This window comes from Arachis ipaensis, chromosome B04, assembly GCF_000816755.2.
Source record: "Arachis ipaensis cultivar K30076 chromosome B04, Araip1.1, whole genome shotgun sequence".
NCBI classification, from domain to species: Eukaryota; Viridiplantae; Streptophyta; class Magnoliopsida; order Fabales; family Fabaceae; genus Arachis; species Arachis ipaensis.
The window spans coordinates 129,277,842-129,296,362 of NC_029788.2; the positions used below are offsets into that span (position 1 = coordinate 129,277,842).

At 36.4% G+C, this 18,521-nt stretch overlaps 7 protein-coding genes across 10 annotated transcripts; 4 read left to right on the forward strand and 3 right to left on the reverse strand.

The window, feature by feature from the left end:
• On the forward strand, positions 659 to 2,957 carry LOC107635439 (receptor-like protein kinase FERONIA). The gene has a single exon (XM_016338912.2). The coding sequence runs from the start codon at positions 980 to 982 to the stop codon at positions 2,861 to 2,863; it is 1,884 nt and encodes a 627-aa protein (XP_016194398.1). The 5' UTR covers positions 659 to 979; the 3' UTR covers positions 2,864 to 2,957.
• LOC107635440 (PI-PLC X domain-containing protein At5g67130) lies at positions 3,064 to 5,784 on the reverse strand. Its single transcript, XM_016338913.2, has 8 exons — positions 5,581 to 5,784; positions 5,350 to 5,472; positions 4,442 to 4,579; positions 4,252 to 4,350; positions 3,822 to 4,125; positions 3,513 to 3,736; positions 3,334 to 3,420; positions 3,064 to 3,248 (listed from the first exon to the last, which is right to left on the reverse strand). The coding sequence occupies exons 1-8, from the start codon at positions 5,665 to 5,667 to the stop codon at positions 3,213 to 3,215; spliced, it is 1,098 nt and encodes a 365-aa protein (XP_016194399.1). The 5' UTR covers positions 5,668 to 5,784; the 3' UTR covers positions 3,064 to 3,212.
• On the forward strand, positions 6,119 to 11,527 carry LOC107635444 (receptor-like protein kinase ANXUR2). Its single transcript, XM_016338918.2, has 2 exons — positions 6,119 to 6,303; positions 10,345 to 11,527. The coding sequence occupies exon 2, from the start codon at positions 10,419 to 10,421 to the stop codon at positions 11,382 to 11,384; it is 966 nt and encodes a 321-aa protein (XP_016194404.1). The 5' UTR covers positions 6,119 to 6,303; positions 10,345 to 10,418; the 3' UTR covers positions 11,385 to 11,527.
• Positions 6,169 to 9,001, reverse strand: LOC107635441 (receptor-like protein kinase ANXUR2). 3 transcript variants are annotated; one of them, XM_016338916.2, is made up of 4 exons: positions 8,641 to 9,001; positions 8,165 to 8,225; positions 7,099 to 7,847; positions 6,169 to 7,014 (listed from the first exon to the last, which is right to left on the reverse strand). In XM_016338916.2, exons 3-4 carry the CDS (start codon positions 7,739 to 7,741, stop codon positions 6,590 to 6,592), a joined length of 1,068 nt encoding a protein of 355 aa, XP_016194402.1. In that variant the 5' UTR covers positions 7,742 to 7,847; positions 8,165 to 8,225; positions 8,641 to 9,001; the 3' UTR covers positions 6,169 to 6,589. The 3 variants fall into 3 exon arrangements, with proteins under 3 accessions (XP_016194402.1, XP_016194400.1, XP_020977726.1); XM_016338914.2 differs by having other exon boundaries at positions 8,597 to 9,001; XM_021122067.1 differs by lacking the exon at positions 8,165 to 8,225 and having other exon boundaries at positions 8,597 to 9,001.
• LOC107637341 (receptor-like protein kinase FERONIA) lies at positions 11,628 to 13,020 on the forward strand. The gene is made up of 2 exons (XM_021122068.1): positions 11,628 to 12,554; positions 12,789 to 13,020. The coding sequence occupies exons 1-2, from the start codon at positions 11,966 to 11,968 to the stop codon at positions 12,992 to 12,994; spliced, it is 795 nt and encodes a 264-aa protein (XP_020977727.1). The 5' UTR covers positions 11,628 to 11,965; the 3' UTR covers positions 12,995 to 13,020.
• On the forward strand, positions 13,224 to 14,377 carry LOC107635443 (receptor-like protein kinase FERONIA). The gene has a single exon (XM_016338917.2). It carries the CDS (start codon positions 13,247 to 13,249, stop codon positions 14,258 to 14,260), a length of 1,014 nt encoding a protein of 337 aa, XP_016194403.1. The 5' UTR covers positions 13,224 to 13,246; the 3' UTR covers positions 14,261 to 14,377.
• Positions 14,443 to 18,499, reverse strand: LOC107635438 (putative disease resistance protein At1g50180). 2 transcript variants are annotated; one of them, XM_021122066.1, is made up of 4 exons: positions 18,369 to 18,499; positions 17,073 to 18,132; positions 14,820 to 16,633; positions 14,443 to 14,680 (listed from the first exon to the last, which is right to left on the reverse strand). In XM_021122066.1, the coding sequence occupies exons 2-3, from the start codon at positions 18,070 to 18,072 to the stop codon at positions 14,856 to 14,858; spliced, it is 2,778 nt and encodes a 925-aa protein (XP_020977725.1). In that variant the 5' UTR covers positions 18,073 to 18,132; positions 18,369 to 18,499; the 3' UTR covers positions 14,443 to 14,680; positions 14,820 to 14,855. The 2 variants fall into 2 exon arrangements, with proteins under 2 accessions (XP_020977725.1, XP_016194397.1); XM_016338911.2 differs by having other exon boundaries at positions 17,073 to 18,499.

The window sequence follows — 18,521 nt, forward strand, 5'->3', positions numbered from 1 at the left end:
TAATGATGAGAGAAGAAAAGAGTTAAAATTTAGGATTGTCAATTATATATATAATAAGAATATTTTAGTCTTTTTTATAATAGGGATATTGTAATTATTTTTTATAAAAAATATTAATTTAGATCCGTTCAAGATATAATTTATTGATTTTGTGGTCAAATCAATTTATCTGATCTAATTTTGATAAAATAACATAGTTTAATAAATTATACTTATTGAATTTTAATTACTTAAAAACATCTTTAAAAAAAATATTTTAAGTGTCTTTATCTAAGTGGCATGTTTAGTGAAAGTGATGTTTTGGAGCTTTACGCTTGTTTTTCTAATTTCTACGTTGAATCCTCCTGTGCTCTTATTACCCCCTCAGGTTATTCTAAGTTTTTGTCTCCCTGTAACGAAGTTGTCGTTGTTGTTTGTTAAGATAAACGACGAAACTCCTTCCTGAAACGTTAATTATTGGGCAAAATAATTTTTTTTCTCTAATTCTCATAAATTTAATTTGAAAAGAAAATTTCTAGTTTAACAAGGGAAACAACGATCACGTACTTTCATACATGACTTCATTTTAATAAGTAGGGCCTGTGATTAATAAGCATAACAGTTCATGATCTTCCACGCAGAACTCTGAAATTTATATAAATTTGGTGATATAATATTACTCAACTTCTGTCATGCATCACCTTGGGAGACATATGGTTGGTTATATGTTACACACACTTACACTGACATTTCTTAGAAGAAAAGGTCTGGTGTGAAGTGTGAACGGTGGAAAATGTTCCAAGCTTTGGAATATTGTACATTGAAATAGTCGCATTAAACATACACGGCAATAATAGTAGTACAAACCAGTAACCGTTGATCGTTGGTTGATGATGTCACCTTTACCTTTCTTACGTGTTGTGCTTGTTGTCGTCTTGCCATAAATACAATACGATGATTAAACTTTTCTGCATTTTTGTTGGTGTACTACTCAATAATCATGAACTATTTTTTCAGCCATTTCCATGTTTATAGATCATCAAACATGATATTATTGTTATTCTTATTAGTTCTTCACCAACAACACTATTTCATCAAACCTATATACGCCTATTCTCGTGTAGAAGATTTAGCAATCAACTGTGGCACTGAATCAAACTCTATTGTTCTAGCTAACAAGCGAATTTGGATTGGAGACGCTACCAATTCGAAACACTTTTCTGTCTTAGAATCATCACCACAGAAGAATCAATCTTCAATATCTGTTGCTACTCCTCATCGTGATGATCCTTATGGCACTTCAAGAATCTCTCACTATGAATTCACATATTCAATTCATGGTGTCACTCCTGGTCACAAGTTCATTAAGCTTCACTTCAACCCTGCTTCATACCCCAATTTCCATCCTTCTAAGTCCGTGTTTTCTGTGAAAGCAGGACCTTATACTCTTCTCAGGGACTTCAACGCTTCAGGTGCTGCTCAAGAACACCGAGATCATCATCATCATAGTGATCCAAACAAGATTCTACTTATTGAGTATCAGCACTGCATAAAAGTTGAACCAGGTCAGAATCTAACCTTGACCTTCATCCCAAACACCACTCATAAAGATTCTTATGCCTTTGTTAATGGGATTGAGGTCATGTCTTTGTTCAAGTACCATGATCAATGCAACAAGCAAAAGAAATCGAGGTTCAGATTTTCTGAGGTAGTTCATCATGAAGAGTCATGCATGAATTGTTCACCATCAGCACAACCACCACCATCGCAGACAAAGCCTGCATCAATATCTGGTGGTGTTCTTTACTGTGTCATTGCAGTTTCTGTTTTCATTTCGATGTCTTCTATTTTCCTCTTATGTATCTGGGTTTGGAGAAACTCTAGAATGAAGCACAAGGCCAAGATGGAATTGATCTATGAAGAGACAACAAATTCAAGAAAATCATCAATAACACTGGCCTCAGGGAACTCATGTCGTTGCTTCTCAATCATTGAGATAAGTGCAGCCACCATCAACTTCGATGACATCTTTGTTGTTGGTGTTGGAGGTTTTGGCAAAGTTTACAAAGGCTATATCGATGATGGCACGAAGCCTATCGCCATCAAGCGCTTCATCCCTGAAAATGGTGTGCAAGGTGTTCAAGAGTTCAAGAACGAGGTCGAGATGTTGTCTCAACTTAGCCACCCTCATTTGGTGCCTTTGATTGGTTATTGCAACGACGAAGACGACATGATAATCGTCTATGATTTCATGGCGAATGGGACCCTCCGGGATCATCTGTATGGGACTTGTAATACACCTCTTTCATGGAAGCAAAGACTTAAGATATGCATAGGGGCAGGGCTAGGATTGGAATATCTCCACAGTGGAGCAAAATTCAAGATCATTCATCGTGATGTGAAGACATCAAATATCTTGTTGGATGAGGAATGGGTGGCTAAGGTTTCTGATTTTGGGTTGTCCAAAATTGGACCAAATGGGGAGTCAAAGTTCCATGTTAGCACAGAGGTTAAGGGTAGTCTTGGATATTTAGACCCTGAATACTCAAAGACTAAGAGGTTGACTCATAAATCTGATGTGTATTCTTTTGGTGTGGTGTTGCTTGAGGTGTTGTGTGGTAGGGCACCTTTGCTTAGAAAAGTTGAGGGACCAAAGAGGTGCCTTGTGGAATGGGCAAGGTCCTGCCAAAGTGAGGGACCCCATGCCATTGACCAAATGGTTGATCCGTTTATTAGGGGCAAGATTGTCCAAGAATGTTTGAGCAAGTTTGTTGAGATGGCACTGAATTGTGTTGTTCATGAAGGAAATCAGAGGCCATCAATGGGACAAGTGGTGGAGGGACTTGAACTTGCCTTGCAGCTTCAACTAAAATCAGAAGACTGATGCTTGTGTCATCTTTTGACCACATGTTAATATTTTTTATATATATCAGCAAGAATGTCCCACGGTGACATGCATTTTTGTACCTTATGGTTAATTTATTTATGTGCTTGTAAATAATTATGTTGATGATACTGTTGACTGTTGAGGTTTTTTCACCGAGATCATAGTAGCTAGATGAAAAATTTTCAGATAACTCAGCATAGCAAAACAAGTATTGGTATATGTAACTTTTCTCCAAAGTTGTAGTGTGTGATCCAAATATCCAATTACAGTTGCAAGCAATAATGATTTAAAATGAATTAAATGTAAATTGACAACACTATGCACTAGCCAACAACCATTCTGCTTTCTATGTTGATGAACAAGCTTGTGAAGTTGATCCAGCCTGCAAACAAAGAATCAGAATTAGTTTTACTAGCTCCATATTAATATTTTTCTGTTTCTCATAATAAGTCAAAGAAAAGCTTTACCTGACATGCATGAACATCATCACATCCACACAATAGCTTCCCATTGAGAGTGTCCACTGCTTGAAAAGAACCTCCTCCCTCACTTCTCTGCATAATAACAATATGAGATTATGAGTATTATTCTCATGATGATGATTTGATGATTTAGCTGCCAATACATTTGAAAAACAAAAACCAACCTTGTAGAAATCAACAGCAACAAAATTAGCCCAACGGTTACCAGAATCACCATAACAAGTTCTTAGCATACCAATTAGTGCTCCAGAGTTCTCTTTACATGTGATTAGCTTAATTGGAGTAGTTTGGAAATAGTTTACCAACACCAATGATTTGCTTTTGTCATTAAGAGGAGATGACTCTGCCCTGTTTGGACAGCTTCCATTTTTCATTCCACCATCTCCATCTGCACAATTTAAATCAACATTTGTATATAATTTATACCAAGATACATTGAGTTTTGAATATAATATATTGTTGTTTTCCCTTACATTGATTTTCAACCATGTAATTCCACTGGTATGCAATGCCTTCACTTTGTTCCTTAGACTTGATAGAAGTGAAGACTAGTAATCTTTGGTTTTTGGAAACCATGTCACTAACAAGAGGCCAATCTCCACCATTCTTGGGCATTCTACTTAGGGGGAACCAATACTTCATTAGTCCAGCATCAGTGAAAACCTTTGTCAAACCATTTGGGGTATGAACATAATCTTCCAAGATAATTGTGACAATTTCTGATGGATTTGCTGAAAGAAAAGCTTCAATTTCCTTCAGTGTGTCTATAGCAGGTTCCTGCTAGTTAATTACATATTAGAATCTTGCTGCAGATGTAGTGATTAAGAATGTTAAAAAGTTCTTCGACAAAGTAGGTAGGAAAGCTTAGACCAAATGAAAAAAAAAATGGAATTATTTACATACAAAAGCTGTGAAGTCATAGCAATTGCCTCCAAATGAATGGCATAACCAAACATCCCCTTTAAAATCATATGTATCCAGCATTAGTGCTCTAACTCCATTCTGCAAATTAATCATTATATTGATGAAACAAAATGGAGGGTTATAAACATTGCTTATAACACATATATGGTTGTGAACAATAATATCTCACATTAAGTTGTTGTGTAACATTGTCTTCTTGGTTGGTGACTGTGACACGTGGCACGCCTGTGTGAGATGGCTCCCCTTCGATTGCATATGAATTGTGTGTTGTCAAAAATGCATATTTGTTGAACGGTAGAGAATTGTTCTATGTATCCATACACAAGGAAAAAAAAAAATTAAGTATGGAATAATTACAATTTTCTTGTCTATTTGACTAAAAGCAAATAAAATAAATTGTTTATTAATCTTTCACTAGATTTACTTTCTTTTTTCCTGGTCAGAATATTCAAGAATTTACTGTTTTGTTTCTGTGTTGCTTAGCCGGCCATGAACATAGCTACATAAGACTTTTTCTTAGGCCCAAAAATATTACAAATTAAAAAAATAAAACAAAAACATATGACTTTTTCATAATAACCTTCCAACAAATTGGACTGATCTGATAACGATACACTAACAGATTCAGATGTTTATCATAACTCTTCATTTCTTAATACAAAATTAAAATTGATTAAAAACTCAGCAAAACAAAAATATAAGAGAATGTAGGATAATGTAACATGAGAGAAATGGATGGTATGGTTTGTGTTTTTCTTTTTTCTTTTTATTTTGTCTGTTTTTAATATTTGTAATAGATAAAAATATAATTTCATTATTTTGACTATTTTTTTTGTCACAATTTTAAAAACAAAAAAATTATGAAAATAAAAACACAAATCAAAATAGGGTCTGGATTTCTGGGCACAAGAATAATACCCTAGTGACACAACCACCATGGTTGGCATTGATGCATGCCAACCACCTTGTATATGTTTATCATAAATAAAAGTGTGCCGGTGCTAATTTTTTAATAAAAAAACAATTAAAATGAATCCAGAACAGTGAAGATATAATATAGAATAATAGATAACTTACTATGAGCTTGAATTGATTAGTGATTGATGATCTGACACACCTTGAGCCTGTGAACCCAAATGGACATGAGAAACAATACAGTCCACTTCCACAATCTTTATCAGATGAACACTCATCAAGTAGCTAATAAAATCAATACAAAGCAATAATAATTGAATAAATAACTTAAAGATAGATTTCATAAATTAAAATTAAAGCAGCATATATAGTGAGAGGGATACAAATACAAACCCTGCAAGTTCCATTAGAACAAGCAGCTGAAACATTGTAAAACAATGATGGGAGAATAACCATAAGCAAGCAGAGAAGAGAACCCATATTGTGAAAAATAACAATGATAATATCAATGATGGGGTTTTATTGAGTTGGCTGAGAAAACGAAATTCATGGGATTGTCATGTTTATAAAAATCTTATATAGGAAATTTTATTTGGACATTGGGATATTCTTCCATATACGCCTAATGTTCATTAAAGCCTTGCCACATAGGCCTATTGACATGGCAAAACTTTAAATTATTATTCTTCATCATGGGAATGGTCTTTGAACCTTTGATATTTGGAATGATTCGGATACTAATAAGAGATTATGCGAGGAAGAAATTGTTTTATCAAAATAAATATTATTTTGTAGAAATCTACCGTGTAACATAGGCAGAATTTTGCGTGTTTGTTTGGAATATTATCTGCAGAATAAAACGTAAGGGTGTTGTTTAATGGTGGCAAAATTTGAATGACAAATCACAAAATCTCACGGTTCATCTTCATGGTTAAATAATACATAAATATCTGAAAACGGTTTCCTTGACTCTTATCAATGTATGGTTTAAAAAGTAGGTTATTAGTTATAGTCACTCTTGACTCTTGAGTCTCCACAGGGAAAGAACTGGACTAAAAGGTTTCCTACACTCAATTTTGAAGCTTGCACACCTCAATTGGAATTTGGAACCTAAAGGTATCTATGTGTTAGAAATATAAACATACGTATCTCCTTCTATCAGCTTAAGCTTTTGGAAAAACACAGCACAAATAATGGGTTTGTTTTCCTTGTGGTGTAATCCAAGGCCAAGGGGAACAAAACAACCTTCAAACACCATACAAGAACTTTGTCACCAATTTTCATTTGCTGAGAAACAATCAGCAAAATTGCAACTTCAATGAGTCTTTGATAATTGGACCAGGTGTGTTTGGCAGTACTGTTTACAAAGGTTTTCTGCAGAAAAATGGACAGAAAATTATATTCACCAGCCACCACCATGATTCCGGTCATCGGCCTCCTCTTGCAGTGCTAGTGCTAGCTCCAGTTCAACCTCTACTTCACCTATATTTGGTCTTTCATTTGCTTCTCTGCTCAAGCATCTTTTTGTGACATCTATGAATACTGCCAAACATTCTGGTGCTATCTTTCTCATCAGAATTGGATCAATAATCTCATCAACTGAGAATCTCTCCAACATTTCAGATATATCCACGAATGGATTCATTAAATCAAATGGATCGAGAGAGAAATCTGATGAGCTCTCCAACATGATGATTTTGTCAAAGATGGTGTGCTTGTAAGTAGTGGATACAACTTCTATTAGGACCATACCAAATGAATAAACATCACATTTATCTGTGAAGATTCTGGTTAGGACATGCTCAGGTGCTATGTAACCAGCTGAACCTACAGCAATCAATGGAAGCATTAAGTTATTCATTTGATGAAGTTATTAACAAACAACTTTGATCATAAAGTAAATATAGTTACCCATAACCATGTCAACTTTTACTGGTTTTGGTTTTGAATTCAAAGGTGGCCCCTGCAAGGAAAATCCAAGATGTGAGAGTTTAGGTACCATGTTTTTGTCCAAAAGAATGTTATGAGGTTTCATGTCACAGTGAAAGATGGGGCACTTGGTTCCTGTGTGAAGATAGTGTAGTCCTTTTGCTGCTCCAATGCATATTTCTAACAATTTCTTCCATGACAAATCTTCTATATTCTTGGAACATAGGTAATCATAGAGAGAGCCATTGGACATGTGTTCGTACACAAGAATCTTCTCATCTTTGTGGTTGCAGAATCCTATAAGGGAGACTAAATTTGGATGGTGAAGTTGGAAGTGGAATTCGATTTCCTTCTTGAACTTCCATAGGTCGGTTTCGCGATTCAACCTCTTCAATGCCACTGTGAAATCACTTGCACCATTATGTTTGATACAACATTTGTATACTCTATTATATGCTGATATTTCAGTTAAATGGTTTGCATCAAAGTTGTTGGTTGATTTCCTAAGATCTTCAAGAGAGAACTGTGGGCATAGCTCTTCAATTATTGATGGATACAGCTTCTTAGATGAACTTACATGCTCTGAATGGCAGAAACTCAAATACTTATCAAGCATTATCCCCATTTCTGACTTGCATTTCCATGCATACAAGGGAAATATTTTGTAATAATATGAATGAGGAAAGTCTTCAACCTAGCAAACCTGTTAGTTGTGCAGGTAAAATCTTTCTCTGTGGCAAAAGAAAGCTCGAGTTAGTTGTGCAAGACTTTACATGAGGTAATGCAATGATTAAAGACTTGCACAGAGAAGGAAGGAAATCAGTACATAGATGTGAATATAACAGAAATTAGTTCTTGATACCGAGGATTTCAACATTACATGTAGTTGACAAGGGAGAAAAGTCCAACATGACCAACAACTCAGCTTATGTTCAAAATCATTTTGGTTGGATTCAAGTCCTCAAAATAAACATTATGGAATTTTTTAGTCATATTTATGCAGCAATTCATGTTGAATCAGCTTGATCCCATGTTATACATGATTTACCTTTTACAATCCAAGAGGTGACACACTTATTTGCATCTGCATCTTATCATATCATAAATATCTGAAAAAAAATAAATAAAAGCTTCAATTTTCTCAGCAAAGTTGGGACCAAAAATGCAGAAACAGATGAACTTCCTGTTGACATTATCATGAAGTAAATAAAATAGGATAGAATTTAGCTTCATGGAGAATCTATAAACACCTTGCTATTTTTTCCAGACTCATCTTTCAAGTAACTTATTGAATCATTGTTCATTAAAGTGGCATATAGAATATTATTTTTATGTTGGCTGAATCATCTTGTTTTCTTCATTAATAAAGCATAAGGGAAGGGGATGAAGGAACTAATTCATAAACTCCAAATTGATTATTGGATCAACAATTCAACATAAATGAACTTATGAAATGTATAGCTTCTGAATAGAAAAGAACCTGAAGGTTATTCAGAGACAAAGCTTCATGTAGCTCCTACTTACCTTCATGCTGCAGTCCAAGAATGCAGTGGCTCATCCAAGGTCCCTTACTAGCTTAATTCAGTTGTAAATTTATCATGGTCGGCATTGTCTTTCATATCTTGGCGTTTTCTGTGTACCTAACTTTGACTATTACTCTTTACATTTATTTTTGGTCTTGGAGTTAAAACTTGTTGAAGTTAATAATATATTATGACAAATGTTGTTAGGTTCATAAGAATATGGCCCAAATTATAAAAGGTGTTTGGTGTGTGTGTTTTAATGATGTAATTATGCAGACAGATTGGGAAACAGTTGAGCCAAGAAAGTTGAGGCCCATAACAAAATTGAAAAACCTGCTAGCTTGATATTTCTTTGGAGTAGAAAAGTCCAATAAAAAAACAATCATCATGACCAAAAACAAGTTCTACAATCATTCGAGATAAAGATAACGGACAACACCCAATTCTCAAGAATCCATAGTACCTATGGTAGTGTGTGTGAGTGTGTTGTGTGAGTATGTGAAACATGGGTATAATACTTAGGATTGGAGCTGTCCAATCCGTTTGACCAAAAAAAAAAAAAACACCCAATTCTCCAAAGTTTCAATCTAATATAAGGATTATTGAGCAAGTGAATTGAGGTGGTTTTCTGATAAGTCATTCATACAGACTACAGAGGACAAAGAACAGGAATAGAAAGTTTTTTATACTCAATTTTGAAACATGAACACCTTAGTGGGTGTGTCTACCCAAGATACAGATGGTATATGTCTGCTGTTTGGTTAGTAAAAAACACAATTTTAAAAGACACTAGAAGTAAAAAAAGGTACAAAATCTGTATATGGAACTGAAGTGTAGAACACAAATTTTGAGATACAAACAATATTTTTAACATTTATTTTCCAAATATACCTTCATTTATCTTCTTCCTCCTCCCTTTCCTTTCCTCCCTTCCACTCCCAAAAAACAGAGACCTCTCATCTTCTCTTCCTGTCACTCAGCCCACCGCCGCCTCTCCTCCTCCTTTCCTTCCACCCAAATCACTGCTGTCTCTCCTCCCTTCGTGTCACCAGACCACCACCGCCTTTCTTCCACTCAGGCCACCGCCTCTCCTCCATTTCTTCCATCCAGACCACCGGTACCACTCCCCATCCCTTCCTTCCTCCCTTTCGTCGACGTGTTTCCAGATCCGCGCACCGTTCTCCCTTTCTATCTCTCAATCTGCCTTCGCCTACTCTTCTATTTGCAGATCCGTATTTCCCTGCCTCTCATCTCTGTCACCATCTTCCTTCACTTCTGCTCCTCTTCCCCGCCTTCTGGTTGTCTTTTGTTTTTGTATAATTTAATTTTTTTTTATTTGTTTGAATTTTGGTTAAGTTTTGTTAAAATAATTTTGTATTGATTTTGTTAGATTGAATTTTTTTAATGATATTTGTTAGATTAAATTTGTTATTTAGTTTTAGATTGTTAACGGTGATTGTTTGGTTGAGATGGTGGCTGATTGTTAATGGTGGTGGTTTGGTTGAGATGATGGTTGTGTAGTGGTGGCACTGATAATAGTTTGCAATAAGGACAATATTGAAATTTTAACAAGACTAGGATTTGTGGGTTCCGTCTTGTACTTAGATACCAAAATTAAAAAAATTGTGTTTTGTTGTGTCTATGTCTTTATTGTTTATGTCTCTGTCTATGTTTCAAAGTATACACAAAACAAACGCATCTAAAGGCTTGGTCTCTTATTAGGTAGTTTGTGGTCTCTTCACTCTTAACTCGAGTCTTCACCAAAACACAGCACAAATAATGGGTTTGTTTTGTTTGTGGTGTAATACAAGGCCAAGGGAAACAAAACAACCTTCAACCACCATACAAGAACTTTGTCATCAATTTTCTTTTGCTGAGATACAATCAGCAACATGTAACTTCAATGAGTCTTTGGTAATTGGACAAGATGGAATTGGCACTTTTTACAAAGGTTTTATAGAGACAAGTTCTACCCATGTTGCCATCAAACACTGCAACAAGGATTCTCTTGATCTCGGGTTTAAGCATGAGGCTGTTTTGCTTTGTCAGCTTCACCATCCCAATCTGATTCCTCTAGTTGGATTTTGCATCGAAAGGAACGAGCTCATTCTTGTGTATGAGTACATGTCCAATGGCTCCCTTTATGATCACATTCATGGTAGAAACTTTAATCCACTTTCATGGAAGAGGAGGCTTCAAATTTGCATTGGGGTGGCGCGTTCACTGCACTATCTTCATACAGGAGCCAAATATGTTATCATTCATCGTGATGTTAAGACAAGTAACATTCTTTTGGATAGTAGTATGGAGCCTAAAGTTTCTGGTTTAACATTTTCCAAAAGGGGACCTCTTAGTATCTCAAAGACATTGACAAGGGTGGAGTCCAGGGTGCTGGGAACATGGGGATATGCTGATCCAGAATATGTGGCAACTGGTTTTTTGACCGAAAAATCAGATACATATTCATTTGGAATAGTTTTGTTAGAAGTTTTGAGTGCAAAGCTGGCACTAGACATTCACAAGGAACACTTGGAAAACTGCAATCAATCACTCAAGTCATATGCAGAGGAAATCGTTGATCCTTTTCTTAAGTCAAAGATTGCTCCAGATTGTTTGAAAACATTTTTTGACATCACTGAGAGATGTTTGCTCAAAGAGGGAAGGGAGAGGCCAGACATGGGGGAAGTGGAACTCCAACTTGAACATGCACTAAAATCTCAAGAGGAAGCTGATGCCAAGATTTGATAACTAAAGTTTTCTGATGATAGAATATGATCTAATAATAACTAGGATTTATTTCATGTTGGGTTTCAAATGTACTGAATATGTAATACTAGTTTGTAATTTGATTGCAATTTGTAATTCAATTCATACTAAGTTTATAAATCCATAAAATTCTAAGGTTCAAAAAGTGATTTCATTCCACAAGCAAGCCAAATACATAGAAGACACTCGATTAGTCAAATCACTAATGACTCGTGAGTTGCAAAAGTCAAAAAGGGAAGGAAGAAATTTCTCTTCTCTTTCTGTGGAGCTCTAAGGAAATTAAAGTTGATAGTTGTAGGAGGTTGAATAAATATGTTGGATGAAGTTGCATTTAATGCAACACGATAACTATTTAGGGGATATTGGTATGAACACAATGAATATTTACTTATAGGTTGTTATAGCTGAAGCAGAATCACAAAGTCAACTAATGTGGCTTTTGTTTGACTTTGTAGTCATACAAAGACAAAGACTTGCGTTTTAAGCTAGCAAGCATATCATGCATTCATATATTAGTTCAAGACCAATATTCAATCTTGTTCCAAAACACAGCACAAAAAATGGGTGTTCTTTCAGTTTTGTCTTGTTTCATTAAACCATCTTCTGATTCTTATCCAACACTCATGTCAGCAAAACCACCTTCATCCATTGTAAATGAACTTTGCCATCAGTTTTCTCTTGCAGAGATACAATCAGCAATAGCAAGAAATCCCAACGAGTTTTCGAAACTAGGACAACCCCGTGGATTCAAGAATGTTTTCAAAGGTTATCTGCAGAATAGTAATATCCCAATTGCCATCAAGAGGTGCAGCATTGGATCATTTTCACAGCAGCTGTTCTCAGAGTTCAAGAATGAGATTGTCTTGCTTTGTCAGCTGCACCATCCTAATCTCATGCCTCTAACCGGATTCTGTATCGAAAGAAACGAGTTGATTATCGTGTACGAATACATGTCTAATGGCTCCCTTTTTGATCATCTTCATCATATATACCATGATCCACTTTCATGGAAGAGGAGGCTTCAAATTTGCATAGGTGTGGCTCGTGGACTTCACTATCTTCACACTGGAGCCAAGCATGTTATCATCCACCGCCACATTAAGACAAGTAACATTCTTTTGGATGATAACTGGGAGCCTAAAGTTTCAGGTTTGTCACTGTCCAAAAGGGTTCCTCTTAGTATCTCAAAGTCATTGATTAGAGTGGAGTCAGATGTAAAAGGAACATTTGGATATCTTGATCCAGAATATGTAAGAACCGGAGTGCTTACCGAAAAATCAGATGTATTTTCATTCGGTGTAGTTTTGTTAGAGGTTGTGAGTACAAGAACAATGCAAAAGGAACGTTTGTATAACCAGATTCATTCAATGAAATCATATGCAGAGGAAATTGTTGATCCATTTCTCAAGTCAAAGATTGATTCAGATTGTTGGAGAACTTTTGTTGACATCACTGAGAGATGTTTGGCTGAAGATGGAAGGGAGAGGCCAGACATGGGGGAAGTGGAGTTGGAGCTTGAACATGCACTGCAATTGCAAGAGGAAGCTGATGCCAAGATTATTGGTTCAGAAAATTTTGATAGAATATGATTTTCTTTTTCTGAGTTGCATCCTGCTTTGGCTCTTTCTCCACTTCTTTGGAGTTCTATAAACAGAATAGAAAAAAAGCTAATATTATTTCAATAACTTGGTTGAAAATTAAGTTGATCCCTTCAAAGTCAAATAAGGAGGCTTCTGATTATGATTTGACAAAGACGTATGAACTACCTCATTAGTACAAGAAGATCAAGACTTGGTGTTTCTATGCCATAAATCCTCAATCTCCATCAAAACACAACACAGATGGGTTTTCCCTTCTTTTCAAGCTTGTCTTGTTTCGGTGACTCAAGTCAAAGGGCGACAAATCCATCTTCTTCTGATCCCACACTCATCTCAACAGAACCACCTTCATCTATCATAACTGAACTCTGCCATCAGTTTACACTTGCAGAGATACAATCAGTGACAAGAAACTTCGAAAAGTCTTTGGGAGAAAGCAGGTTTGGTATTGTTCACAGAGGCTATGTAGGAAATACTTCTAAACCGGTTGCAGTCAAGCAGTATAAGAAGGACTCAGGTTTTGGTTTCTTGGAGTTCAAGAATGAGATTGTCTTGCTTTCGCAGCTGCACCACCCCAACCTCATCTCTTTGGTTGGGTTTTGCGTCGAAAGAAATGAGTTAATTCTTGTAAATGAGTTGCTTCCTAAGGGTACTCTTTATCGTCATCTTCACGGTCGAAACATTCATCCACTTCCATGGAAGAGGAGGCTACAGATTTGCATAGGCGTGGCACGTGGACTTCACTATCTTCACACTGGAGCCAAGTATACTATCATTCACCGCGACATTAAGACAAGTAACATTCTTTTGGATGATAACTGGGAGCCTAAAGTTTCAGGTTTAACACTGTCCAAAAGAGTATCTCTTAGGAGCTCAAAGTCATTGAAAAGGACTGAGTCAGATATAAAAGGAACATATGGATATAAAGATCCAGAATATGAAAGAACTGGAGTGCTGACTGAAAAATCAGATGTATATTCTTTTGGGGTAGTTCTGTTAGAAGTTGTAAGTGCAAAGCCGCCGCGGGAGATTTACAGGGAATACTTGGAAGACTGCAATCAGTCTCTCGAGTCATATGCAGAGAAAAATGTTGATCGATTTCTTAAGTCAAAGATTGAACCAGATTGTTGGAAAATATTTGTTGACATCACTGAGAGATGCTTGCTTGCAGAGGGGAGGGAGAGGCCAGACATGGGGGAAGTGGAGGTGGAGCTTCAACATGCACTGCAATTTCAGGAGGAAGCTGATAGAATATGATTTGCTTAGTTGGGTTTATTTCATGTATGCATACTTGTAGTTTTGGATGTAGTGAGACTGTTTTTATCTGAATTTTGATTGTCATTTAATCAATTCATGGTGGGTGTTGAACCTTTCTCAGTTCTTCTATTTCCAGAACCTGTTTCTCTTTGATCCATGTTGAAAGGAAATATAAACAAGGATGCACACAAAGCAGAAGCAAATTTGCATGAAACATACATATCAGTGCAGTCTTTCTGCCACAAGTTTTGTAATACATTCCAGAAGCAAGCCACAACACATGGAACCAATAGTAAAAAAATTATTAATCTATACAACAGTTCATCAATCATAGGATACAGATAGAATACAACAAATTCTGGTTTAAAACTTCAATTTCGGAAGCAAAGGAGCAAAGGATGATCCTCTTTCATCACTTGACTGCAAATAGAATACAAAAAATTGTTAGCAGAAATGATCATGAAGATAATGTAATAGCAAATAACTCCAACTTTTCTTTTAAATTAATTTAGTTAAGGAAAAGCTAAAAGAAAAGATATTTTGAGAGTGACAATCTTACATTGTATTTATTCGTTTAGAGTTCAGGCTTATAAGCTCAGTTCAAAAATACAATGGATGGCACATGCTGAACCTTATGGTAGTCCTCTCCATCAGTGGCAAGCCTAGTCTTGAATGATTTAGGCATCCACCTGATCTCTATCTCCCGGAGACCAGAAACAAATTTCAGTCCATCAGGAACAGTCTTTAACTTGTTACAGTCAGATATGCCTAATCGATAAAGATTTGGCATGGCTTGATTCTCCACTGTCCACTCTTCCAAATTAGGCAAGCCGCGAAGTACTAAAGATTTCAGTTGAGGAAAACCATTTTGTGAGCATGCCATTTTCTTTCCAATGAACATTTCCCATCCATTCAGGAACTTGAGGTTAGGAAGCTTCTCCAGTGTTACCATTGGATCTTCCATAAGTCTAGAACCCCACAGAGTTAACTTTGCAAGGTGTGGAGGAAATAGGCTTGCTTCCGGCAGCCTCTCAACACGTCCTTCTATCTTCAGTTTCCTGAGGGAAGGACATCCTAGCACCAACTTTTCAAGATTAACTGCCTTATCTGGGAACGACAGCATATCAGTCCTCAAGGACAATGATTCAAGGCATTCCAATCTTTCATTAGGGGGATTGAAAATCTCACAGAACTGCTCAAAGTACCTTGGATCATTTAGTACCAATTTTCTAAGTTTTTTCAACTTTAACAGATCTTTTACATTGCATTTGCTAGCAGGAAAATTGACTAATGTCTGTAAGTTGGTCAGATGTTCCAGCTGCAGTTGGTTATCATCATTGCCACACCAGCTGGGAAGATATAAATGTCTCAACCTCTTCAACTTCGATATAACATTTGGAATTTCTACAGTTGAATCCCAGCTCACTTTGCTGACAGTTTGCAAATTCAGGGTCTGCAAATTCTCCAAATTTCCCAACGAAGACGGCAGTATCTGTATGCGAGTTCTTTTTAGGCTCAGAAACTTCAGCCATATCAAGTTTCCCACTTCTTTAGGCAAGGACTGTCCCTTTTGCCCTTTAATACCTTCAAGGTCTAAAACTCTGAGAAATTTGAACTTAGCAAACAGAACTTTGATTATAGGCCAATCATTCAATCTACATTTCTTTTCATGAAAGTAGAGAAGAGATCTGAGGCGATAATTCACTAGCTCATCATGTGGAATCAACTGATCAACTTGCTGATCCAAGAACACTGCAAGTCTTCGAACTCCACCAGTTTTTCTTGCATCAGAAAGACTAGATGAAGAAGCAGAATTAGTGGTACTATTTTGTTGCACTCCACCAATGATGTAGAGAAATTGTTCCTTGGTGGCCTTTGACAAACACAAATCACGCATTAAATCATGTAGCCGACAGGTTTTAATTGTCCCTGTAGACCCCATCTGACCAACTTGAACCATGCAACGACTGATTAAGTTACCAAGGTAGCGTTCGGCGACATCCTCCATAGTCTCACCCCTTTCAGTCTCATACTGAGATGAGACAACACCTTCTGCTACCCACAACTGAATTAGCTTGTTTGTTGGTATCTCAGAGTCTTCAGGGAATTGGCTTAAGTAGAGAAAACATGGTTTCAGGTGATAAGGTAAGTCATTGTAACTTAAATCCAACACCTCAGCTAATCTTGATTGCCTTTCAAGTTCCTCTCCTTTTATTAGGTAGGAAACTATATATTTATGTATTGTTTCCCACTCACTGACTGTGTCTTTCGTCGCCAAGAGCCCTCCAAGCACGATGATTGCCAAAGGCAGACCAGCACATTTCACAACCATTTCCTTGCCTAATCTCTTGAAGTCATTGTAAACTGGGAACTCTGCAAAAGTCATACTCTTACACTCAATAAACATGAGGATGCTACTTAAAACATGCATACTTGATACTTCTACTTAAAAAGGAACATGTAAAGTTCCTACACATGCCATCTACGTAAAAGGTATGCAGAACCTACATTTTTTAAGCATAAAATCGTTCATTGTTAAGACATATTCTCAAAAGAAAACGGGCCATACCCTTTGATGCATCTAATTATGATTAAAAAAAAAAAAAAACAATGGTCTAATGTCAACAATTGAACAAAATAAATTCAGAAACTATGCATAAGTTTAGTGTCAAGTGCAGATTAAGTCCTAAGTCCTGACAAAGCATGTAAGGAGTACTAATTAATTTATGCACCAAGCTAAATGAACATGATGAAATAATGAAACAAGCAAAACAGACAAGAGCAAGAGGATAAATATTATCCTATTAGGTACCTGAATCGTTGTTTTGTGGAAAAGCTTTCTTTTGAAACAATGCCCAACTTGCTTCTTCATTCAGGCACTTTGGCTCATGAAGCAAGCCTTTACTATCTACATGCAGAGCAATGCCTTTATTGCGCGATGTGAAAACTATCTTACTCCTTGTGTTTTCCAAAGGAAAGGCATGCTTCATTTTGTCCCAATCCCCATTGCTCCATATGTCATCAAGGATGATCAAACATTTCTTATCTTGCTGAACTTTGTACAGCTTCTTTGCTAATTCCTCGTCCCTCAATTTCATGATCTCATCCCTCTCCTCTTTGGTAGGAGAAGTAAGCTTAATCAAAATTCCTTCCCAAACTTCTCTTTTCTTGCATTGCTGAGATATATAAATCCATGCAAAACCATCAAAGTGGCGCCTAATGGCATTATGATAGTAAACTTTTTTGGCAAGTGTTGTTTTACCAAGACCACCCATCCCACAAATGAAAACTGTTCTAGAATGCTGATCTTGATTCAACAACCATTCAACCACCTGTGCTATGTCCTCCTCCAAGCCTACAATGAACTCTTCAACTATATGAGAATAAGACCATCTTAGTTCCTTTTGATTCTCAAACTCGATGCGCAATTTTTCTCTGTCTCTTTCCTCTAAACCATAAGTTTGCAGGCTTCTTGTGAGATCAGATATTTTAGAGTTAATGGACATAATCTCAGACCCAACCTTGTGAAGATAGGTGCCTTTGTAGAGAGGATTCTTTGTTCCAACATTGATTGCATAATTCTCAATCACATCCTCGGCATCATAAGCTAGTCTTCTGATCTCTAATATCCGATCCTGGATTCTCTCATCTTGATCTTGCCTTCTCTCAGCATCTTTTAGGAAGCATTGCATCCTCCTCAGTTCAGTCTGCAATTTTTCGACATTGCTTTTAACACCACGCAACAAGTTGGCCTCTTCAACAAGTAGGTCGTTAAGCCTTTCAATTGCGAAGGACACAACCGCCTCAACCATTATAACAACTCTGTTTCCTTCAGTTACACACAAATACTTCTCATTAGCCACAAATCAGATCTGAATTGGAGGCATAAAACATAATTAGGCCTTAACTTTCTGTCAATTAGATTTTGAAGAACAAATAGTTGTGATTCAAATACACAAATTTCTGGCTACCTAGAAAACATATCCTACTTATTTACCTAACTAACATTATCGAATAAATAAATAAATAACTATGCAGATGAAAATTTTCAAACTAAGAGAGCAAAGCGAAGGCTAAAAATGAAAGGGGTTTGTGAACTAGGTATTACCAGATTTACAAAGACTTATGTAGTTATATGTCTCATATGTTCATCCTATCCTATGCTTGTTCCAGGAACAACAAAAATAGTGAAATAATACATAGAGAAGCCAATTCAGAAAGCATGATATACAATACAAGTAGATTTAGAGATGACCTTGGT

What these genes read in the sequence shown, in the direction of transcription:
- LOC107637341 (XM_021122068.1), top strand. Translation starts at nt 11,966, where the DNA reads ATGGGTGTTCTTTCAGTTTTGTCTTGTTTCATTAAACCATCTTCTGAT. An exon ending in CTGGGAGCCTAAAGTTTCAG is followed by an intron (nt 12,555 to 12,788) that starts GTTTGTCACTGT and finishes AATCATATGCAG; the next exon opens with AGGAAATTGTTGATCCATTT.
- LOC107635440 (XM_016338913.2), bottom strand. Translation starts at nt 5,667, where the DNA reads ATGGGTTCTCTTCTCTGCTTGCTTATGGTTATTCTCCCATCATTGTTT. An exon ending in ATGTTACACAACAACTTAAT is followed by an intron (nt 4,351 to 4,441) that starts GTGAGATATTAT and finishes ATTAATTTGCAG; the next exon opens with AATGGAGTTAGAGCACTAAT. An exon ending in TTGCTGTTGATTTCTACAAG is followed by an intron (nt 3,421 to 3,512) that starts GTTGGTTTTTGT and finishes GTTATTATGCAG; the next exon opens with AGAAGTGAGGGAGGAGGTTC.
- LOC107635439 (XM_016338912.2), top strand. Translation starts at nt 980, where the DNA reads ATGAACTATTTTTTCAGCCATTTCCATGTTTATAGATCATCAAACATG.
- LOC107635443 (XM_016338917.2), top strand. Translation starts at nt 13,247, where the DNA reads ATGGGTTTTCCCTTCTTTTCAAGCTTGTCTTGTTTCGGTGACTCAAGT.
- LOC107635438 (XM_021122066.1), bottom strand. Translation starts at nt 18,072, where the DNA reads ATGGTTGAGGCGGTTGTGTCCTTCGCAATTGAAAGGCTTAACGACCTA. An exon ending in TCCACAAAACAACGATTCAG is followed by an intron (nt 16,634 to 17,072) that starts GTACCTAATAGG and finishes TGACTTTTGCAG; the next exon opens with AGTTCCCAGTTTACAATGAC.
- LOC107635441 (XM_016338916.2), bottom strand. Translation starts at nt 7,741, where the DNA reads ATGGGGATAATGCTTGATAAGTATTTGAGTTTCTGCCATTCAGAGCAT. An exon ending in AAAAGTTGACATGGTTATGG is followed by an intron (nt 7,015 to 7,098) that starts GTAACTATATTT and finishes TGATTGCTGTAG; the next exon opens with GTTCAGCTGGTTACATAGCA.
- LOC107635444 (XM_016338918.2), top strand. Translation starts at nt 10,419, where the DNA reads ATGGGTTTGTTTTGTTTGTGGTGTAATACAAGGCCAAGGGAAACAAAA.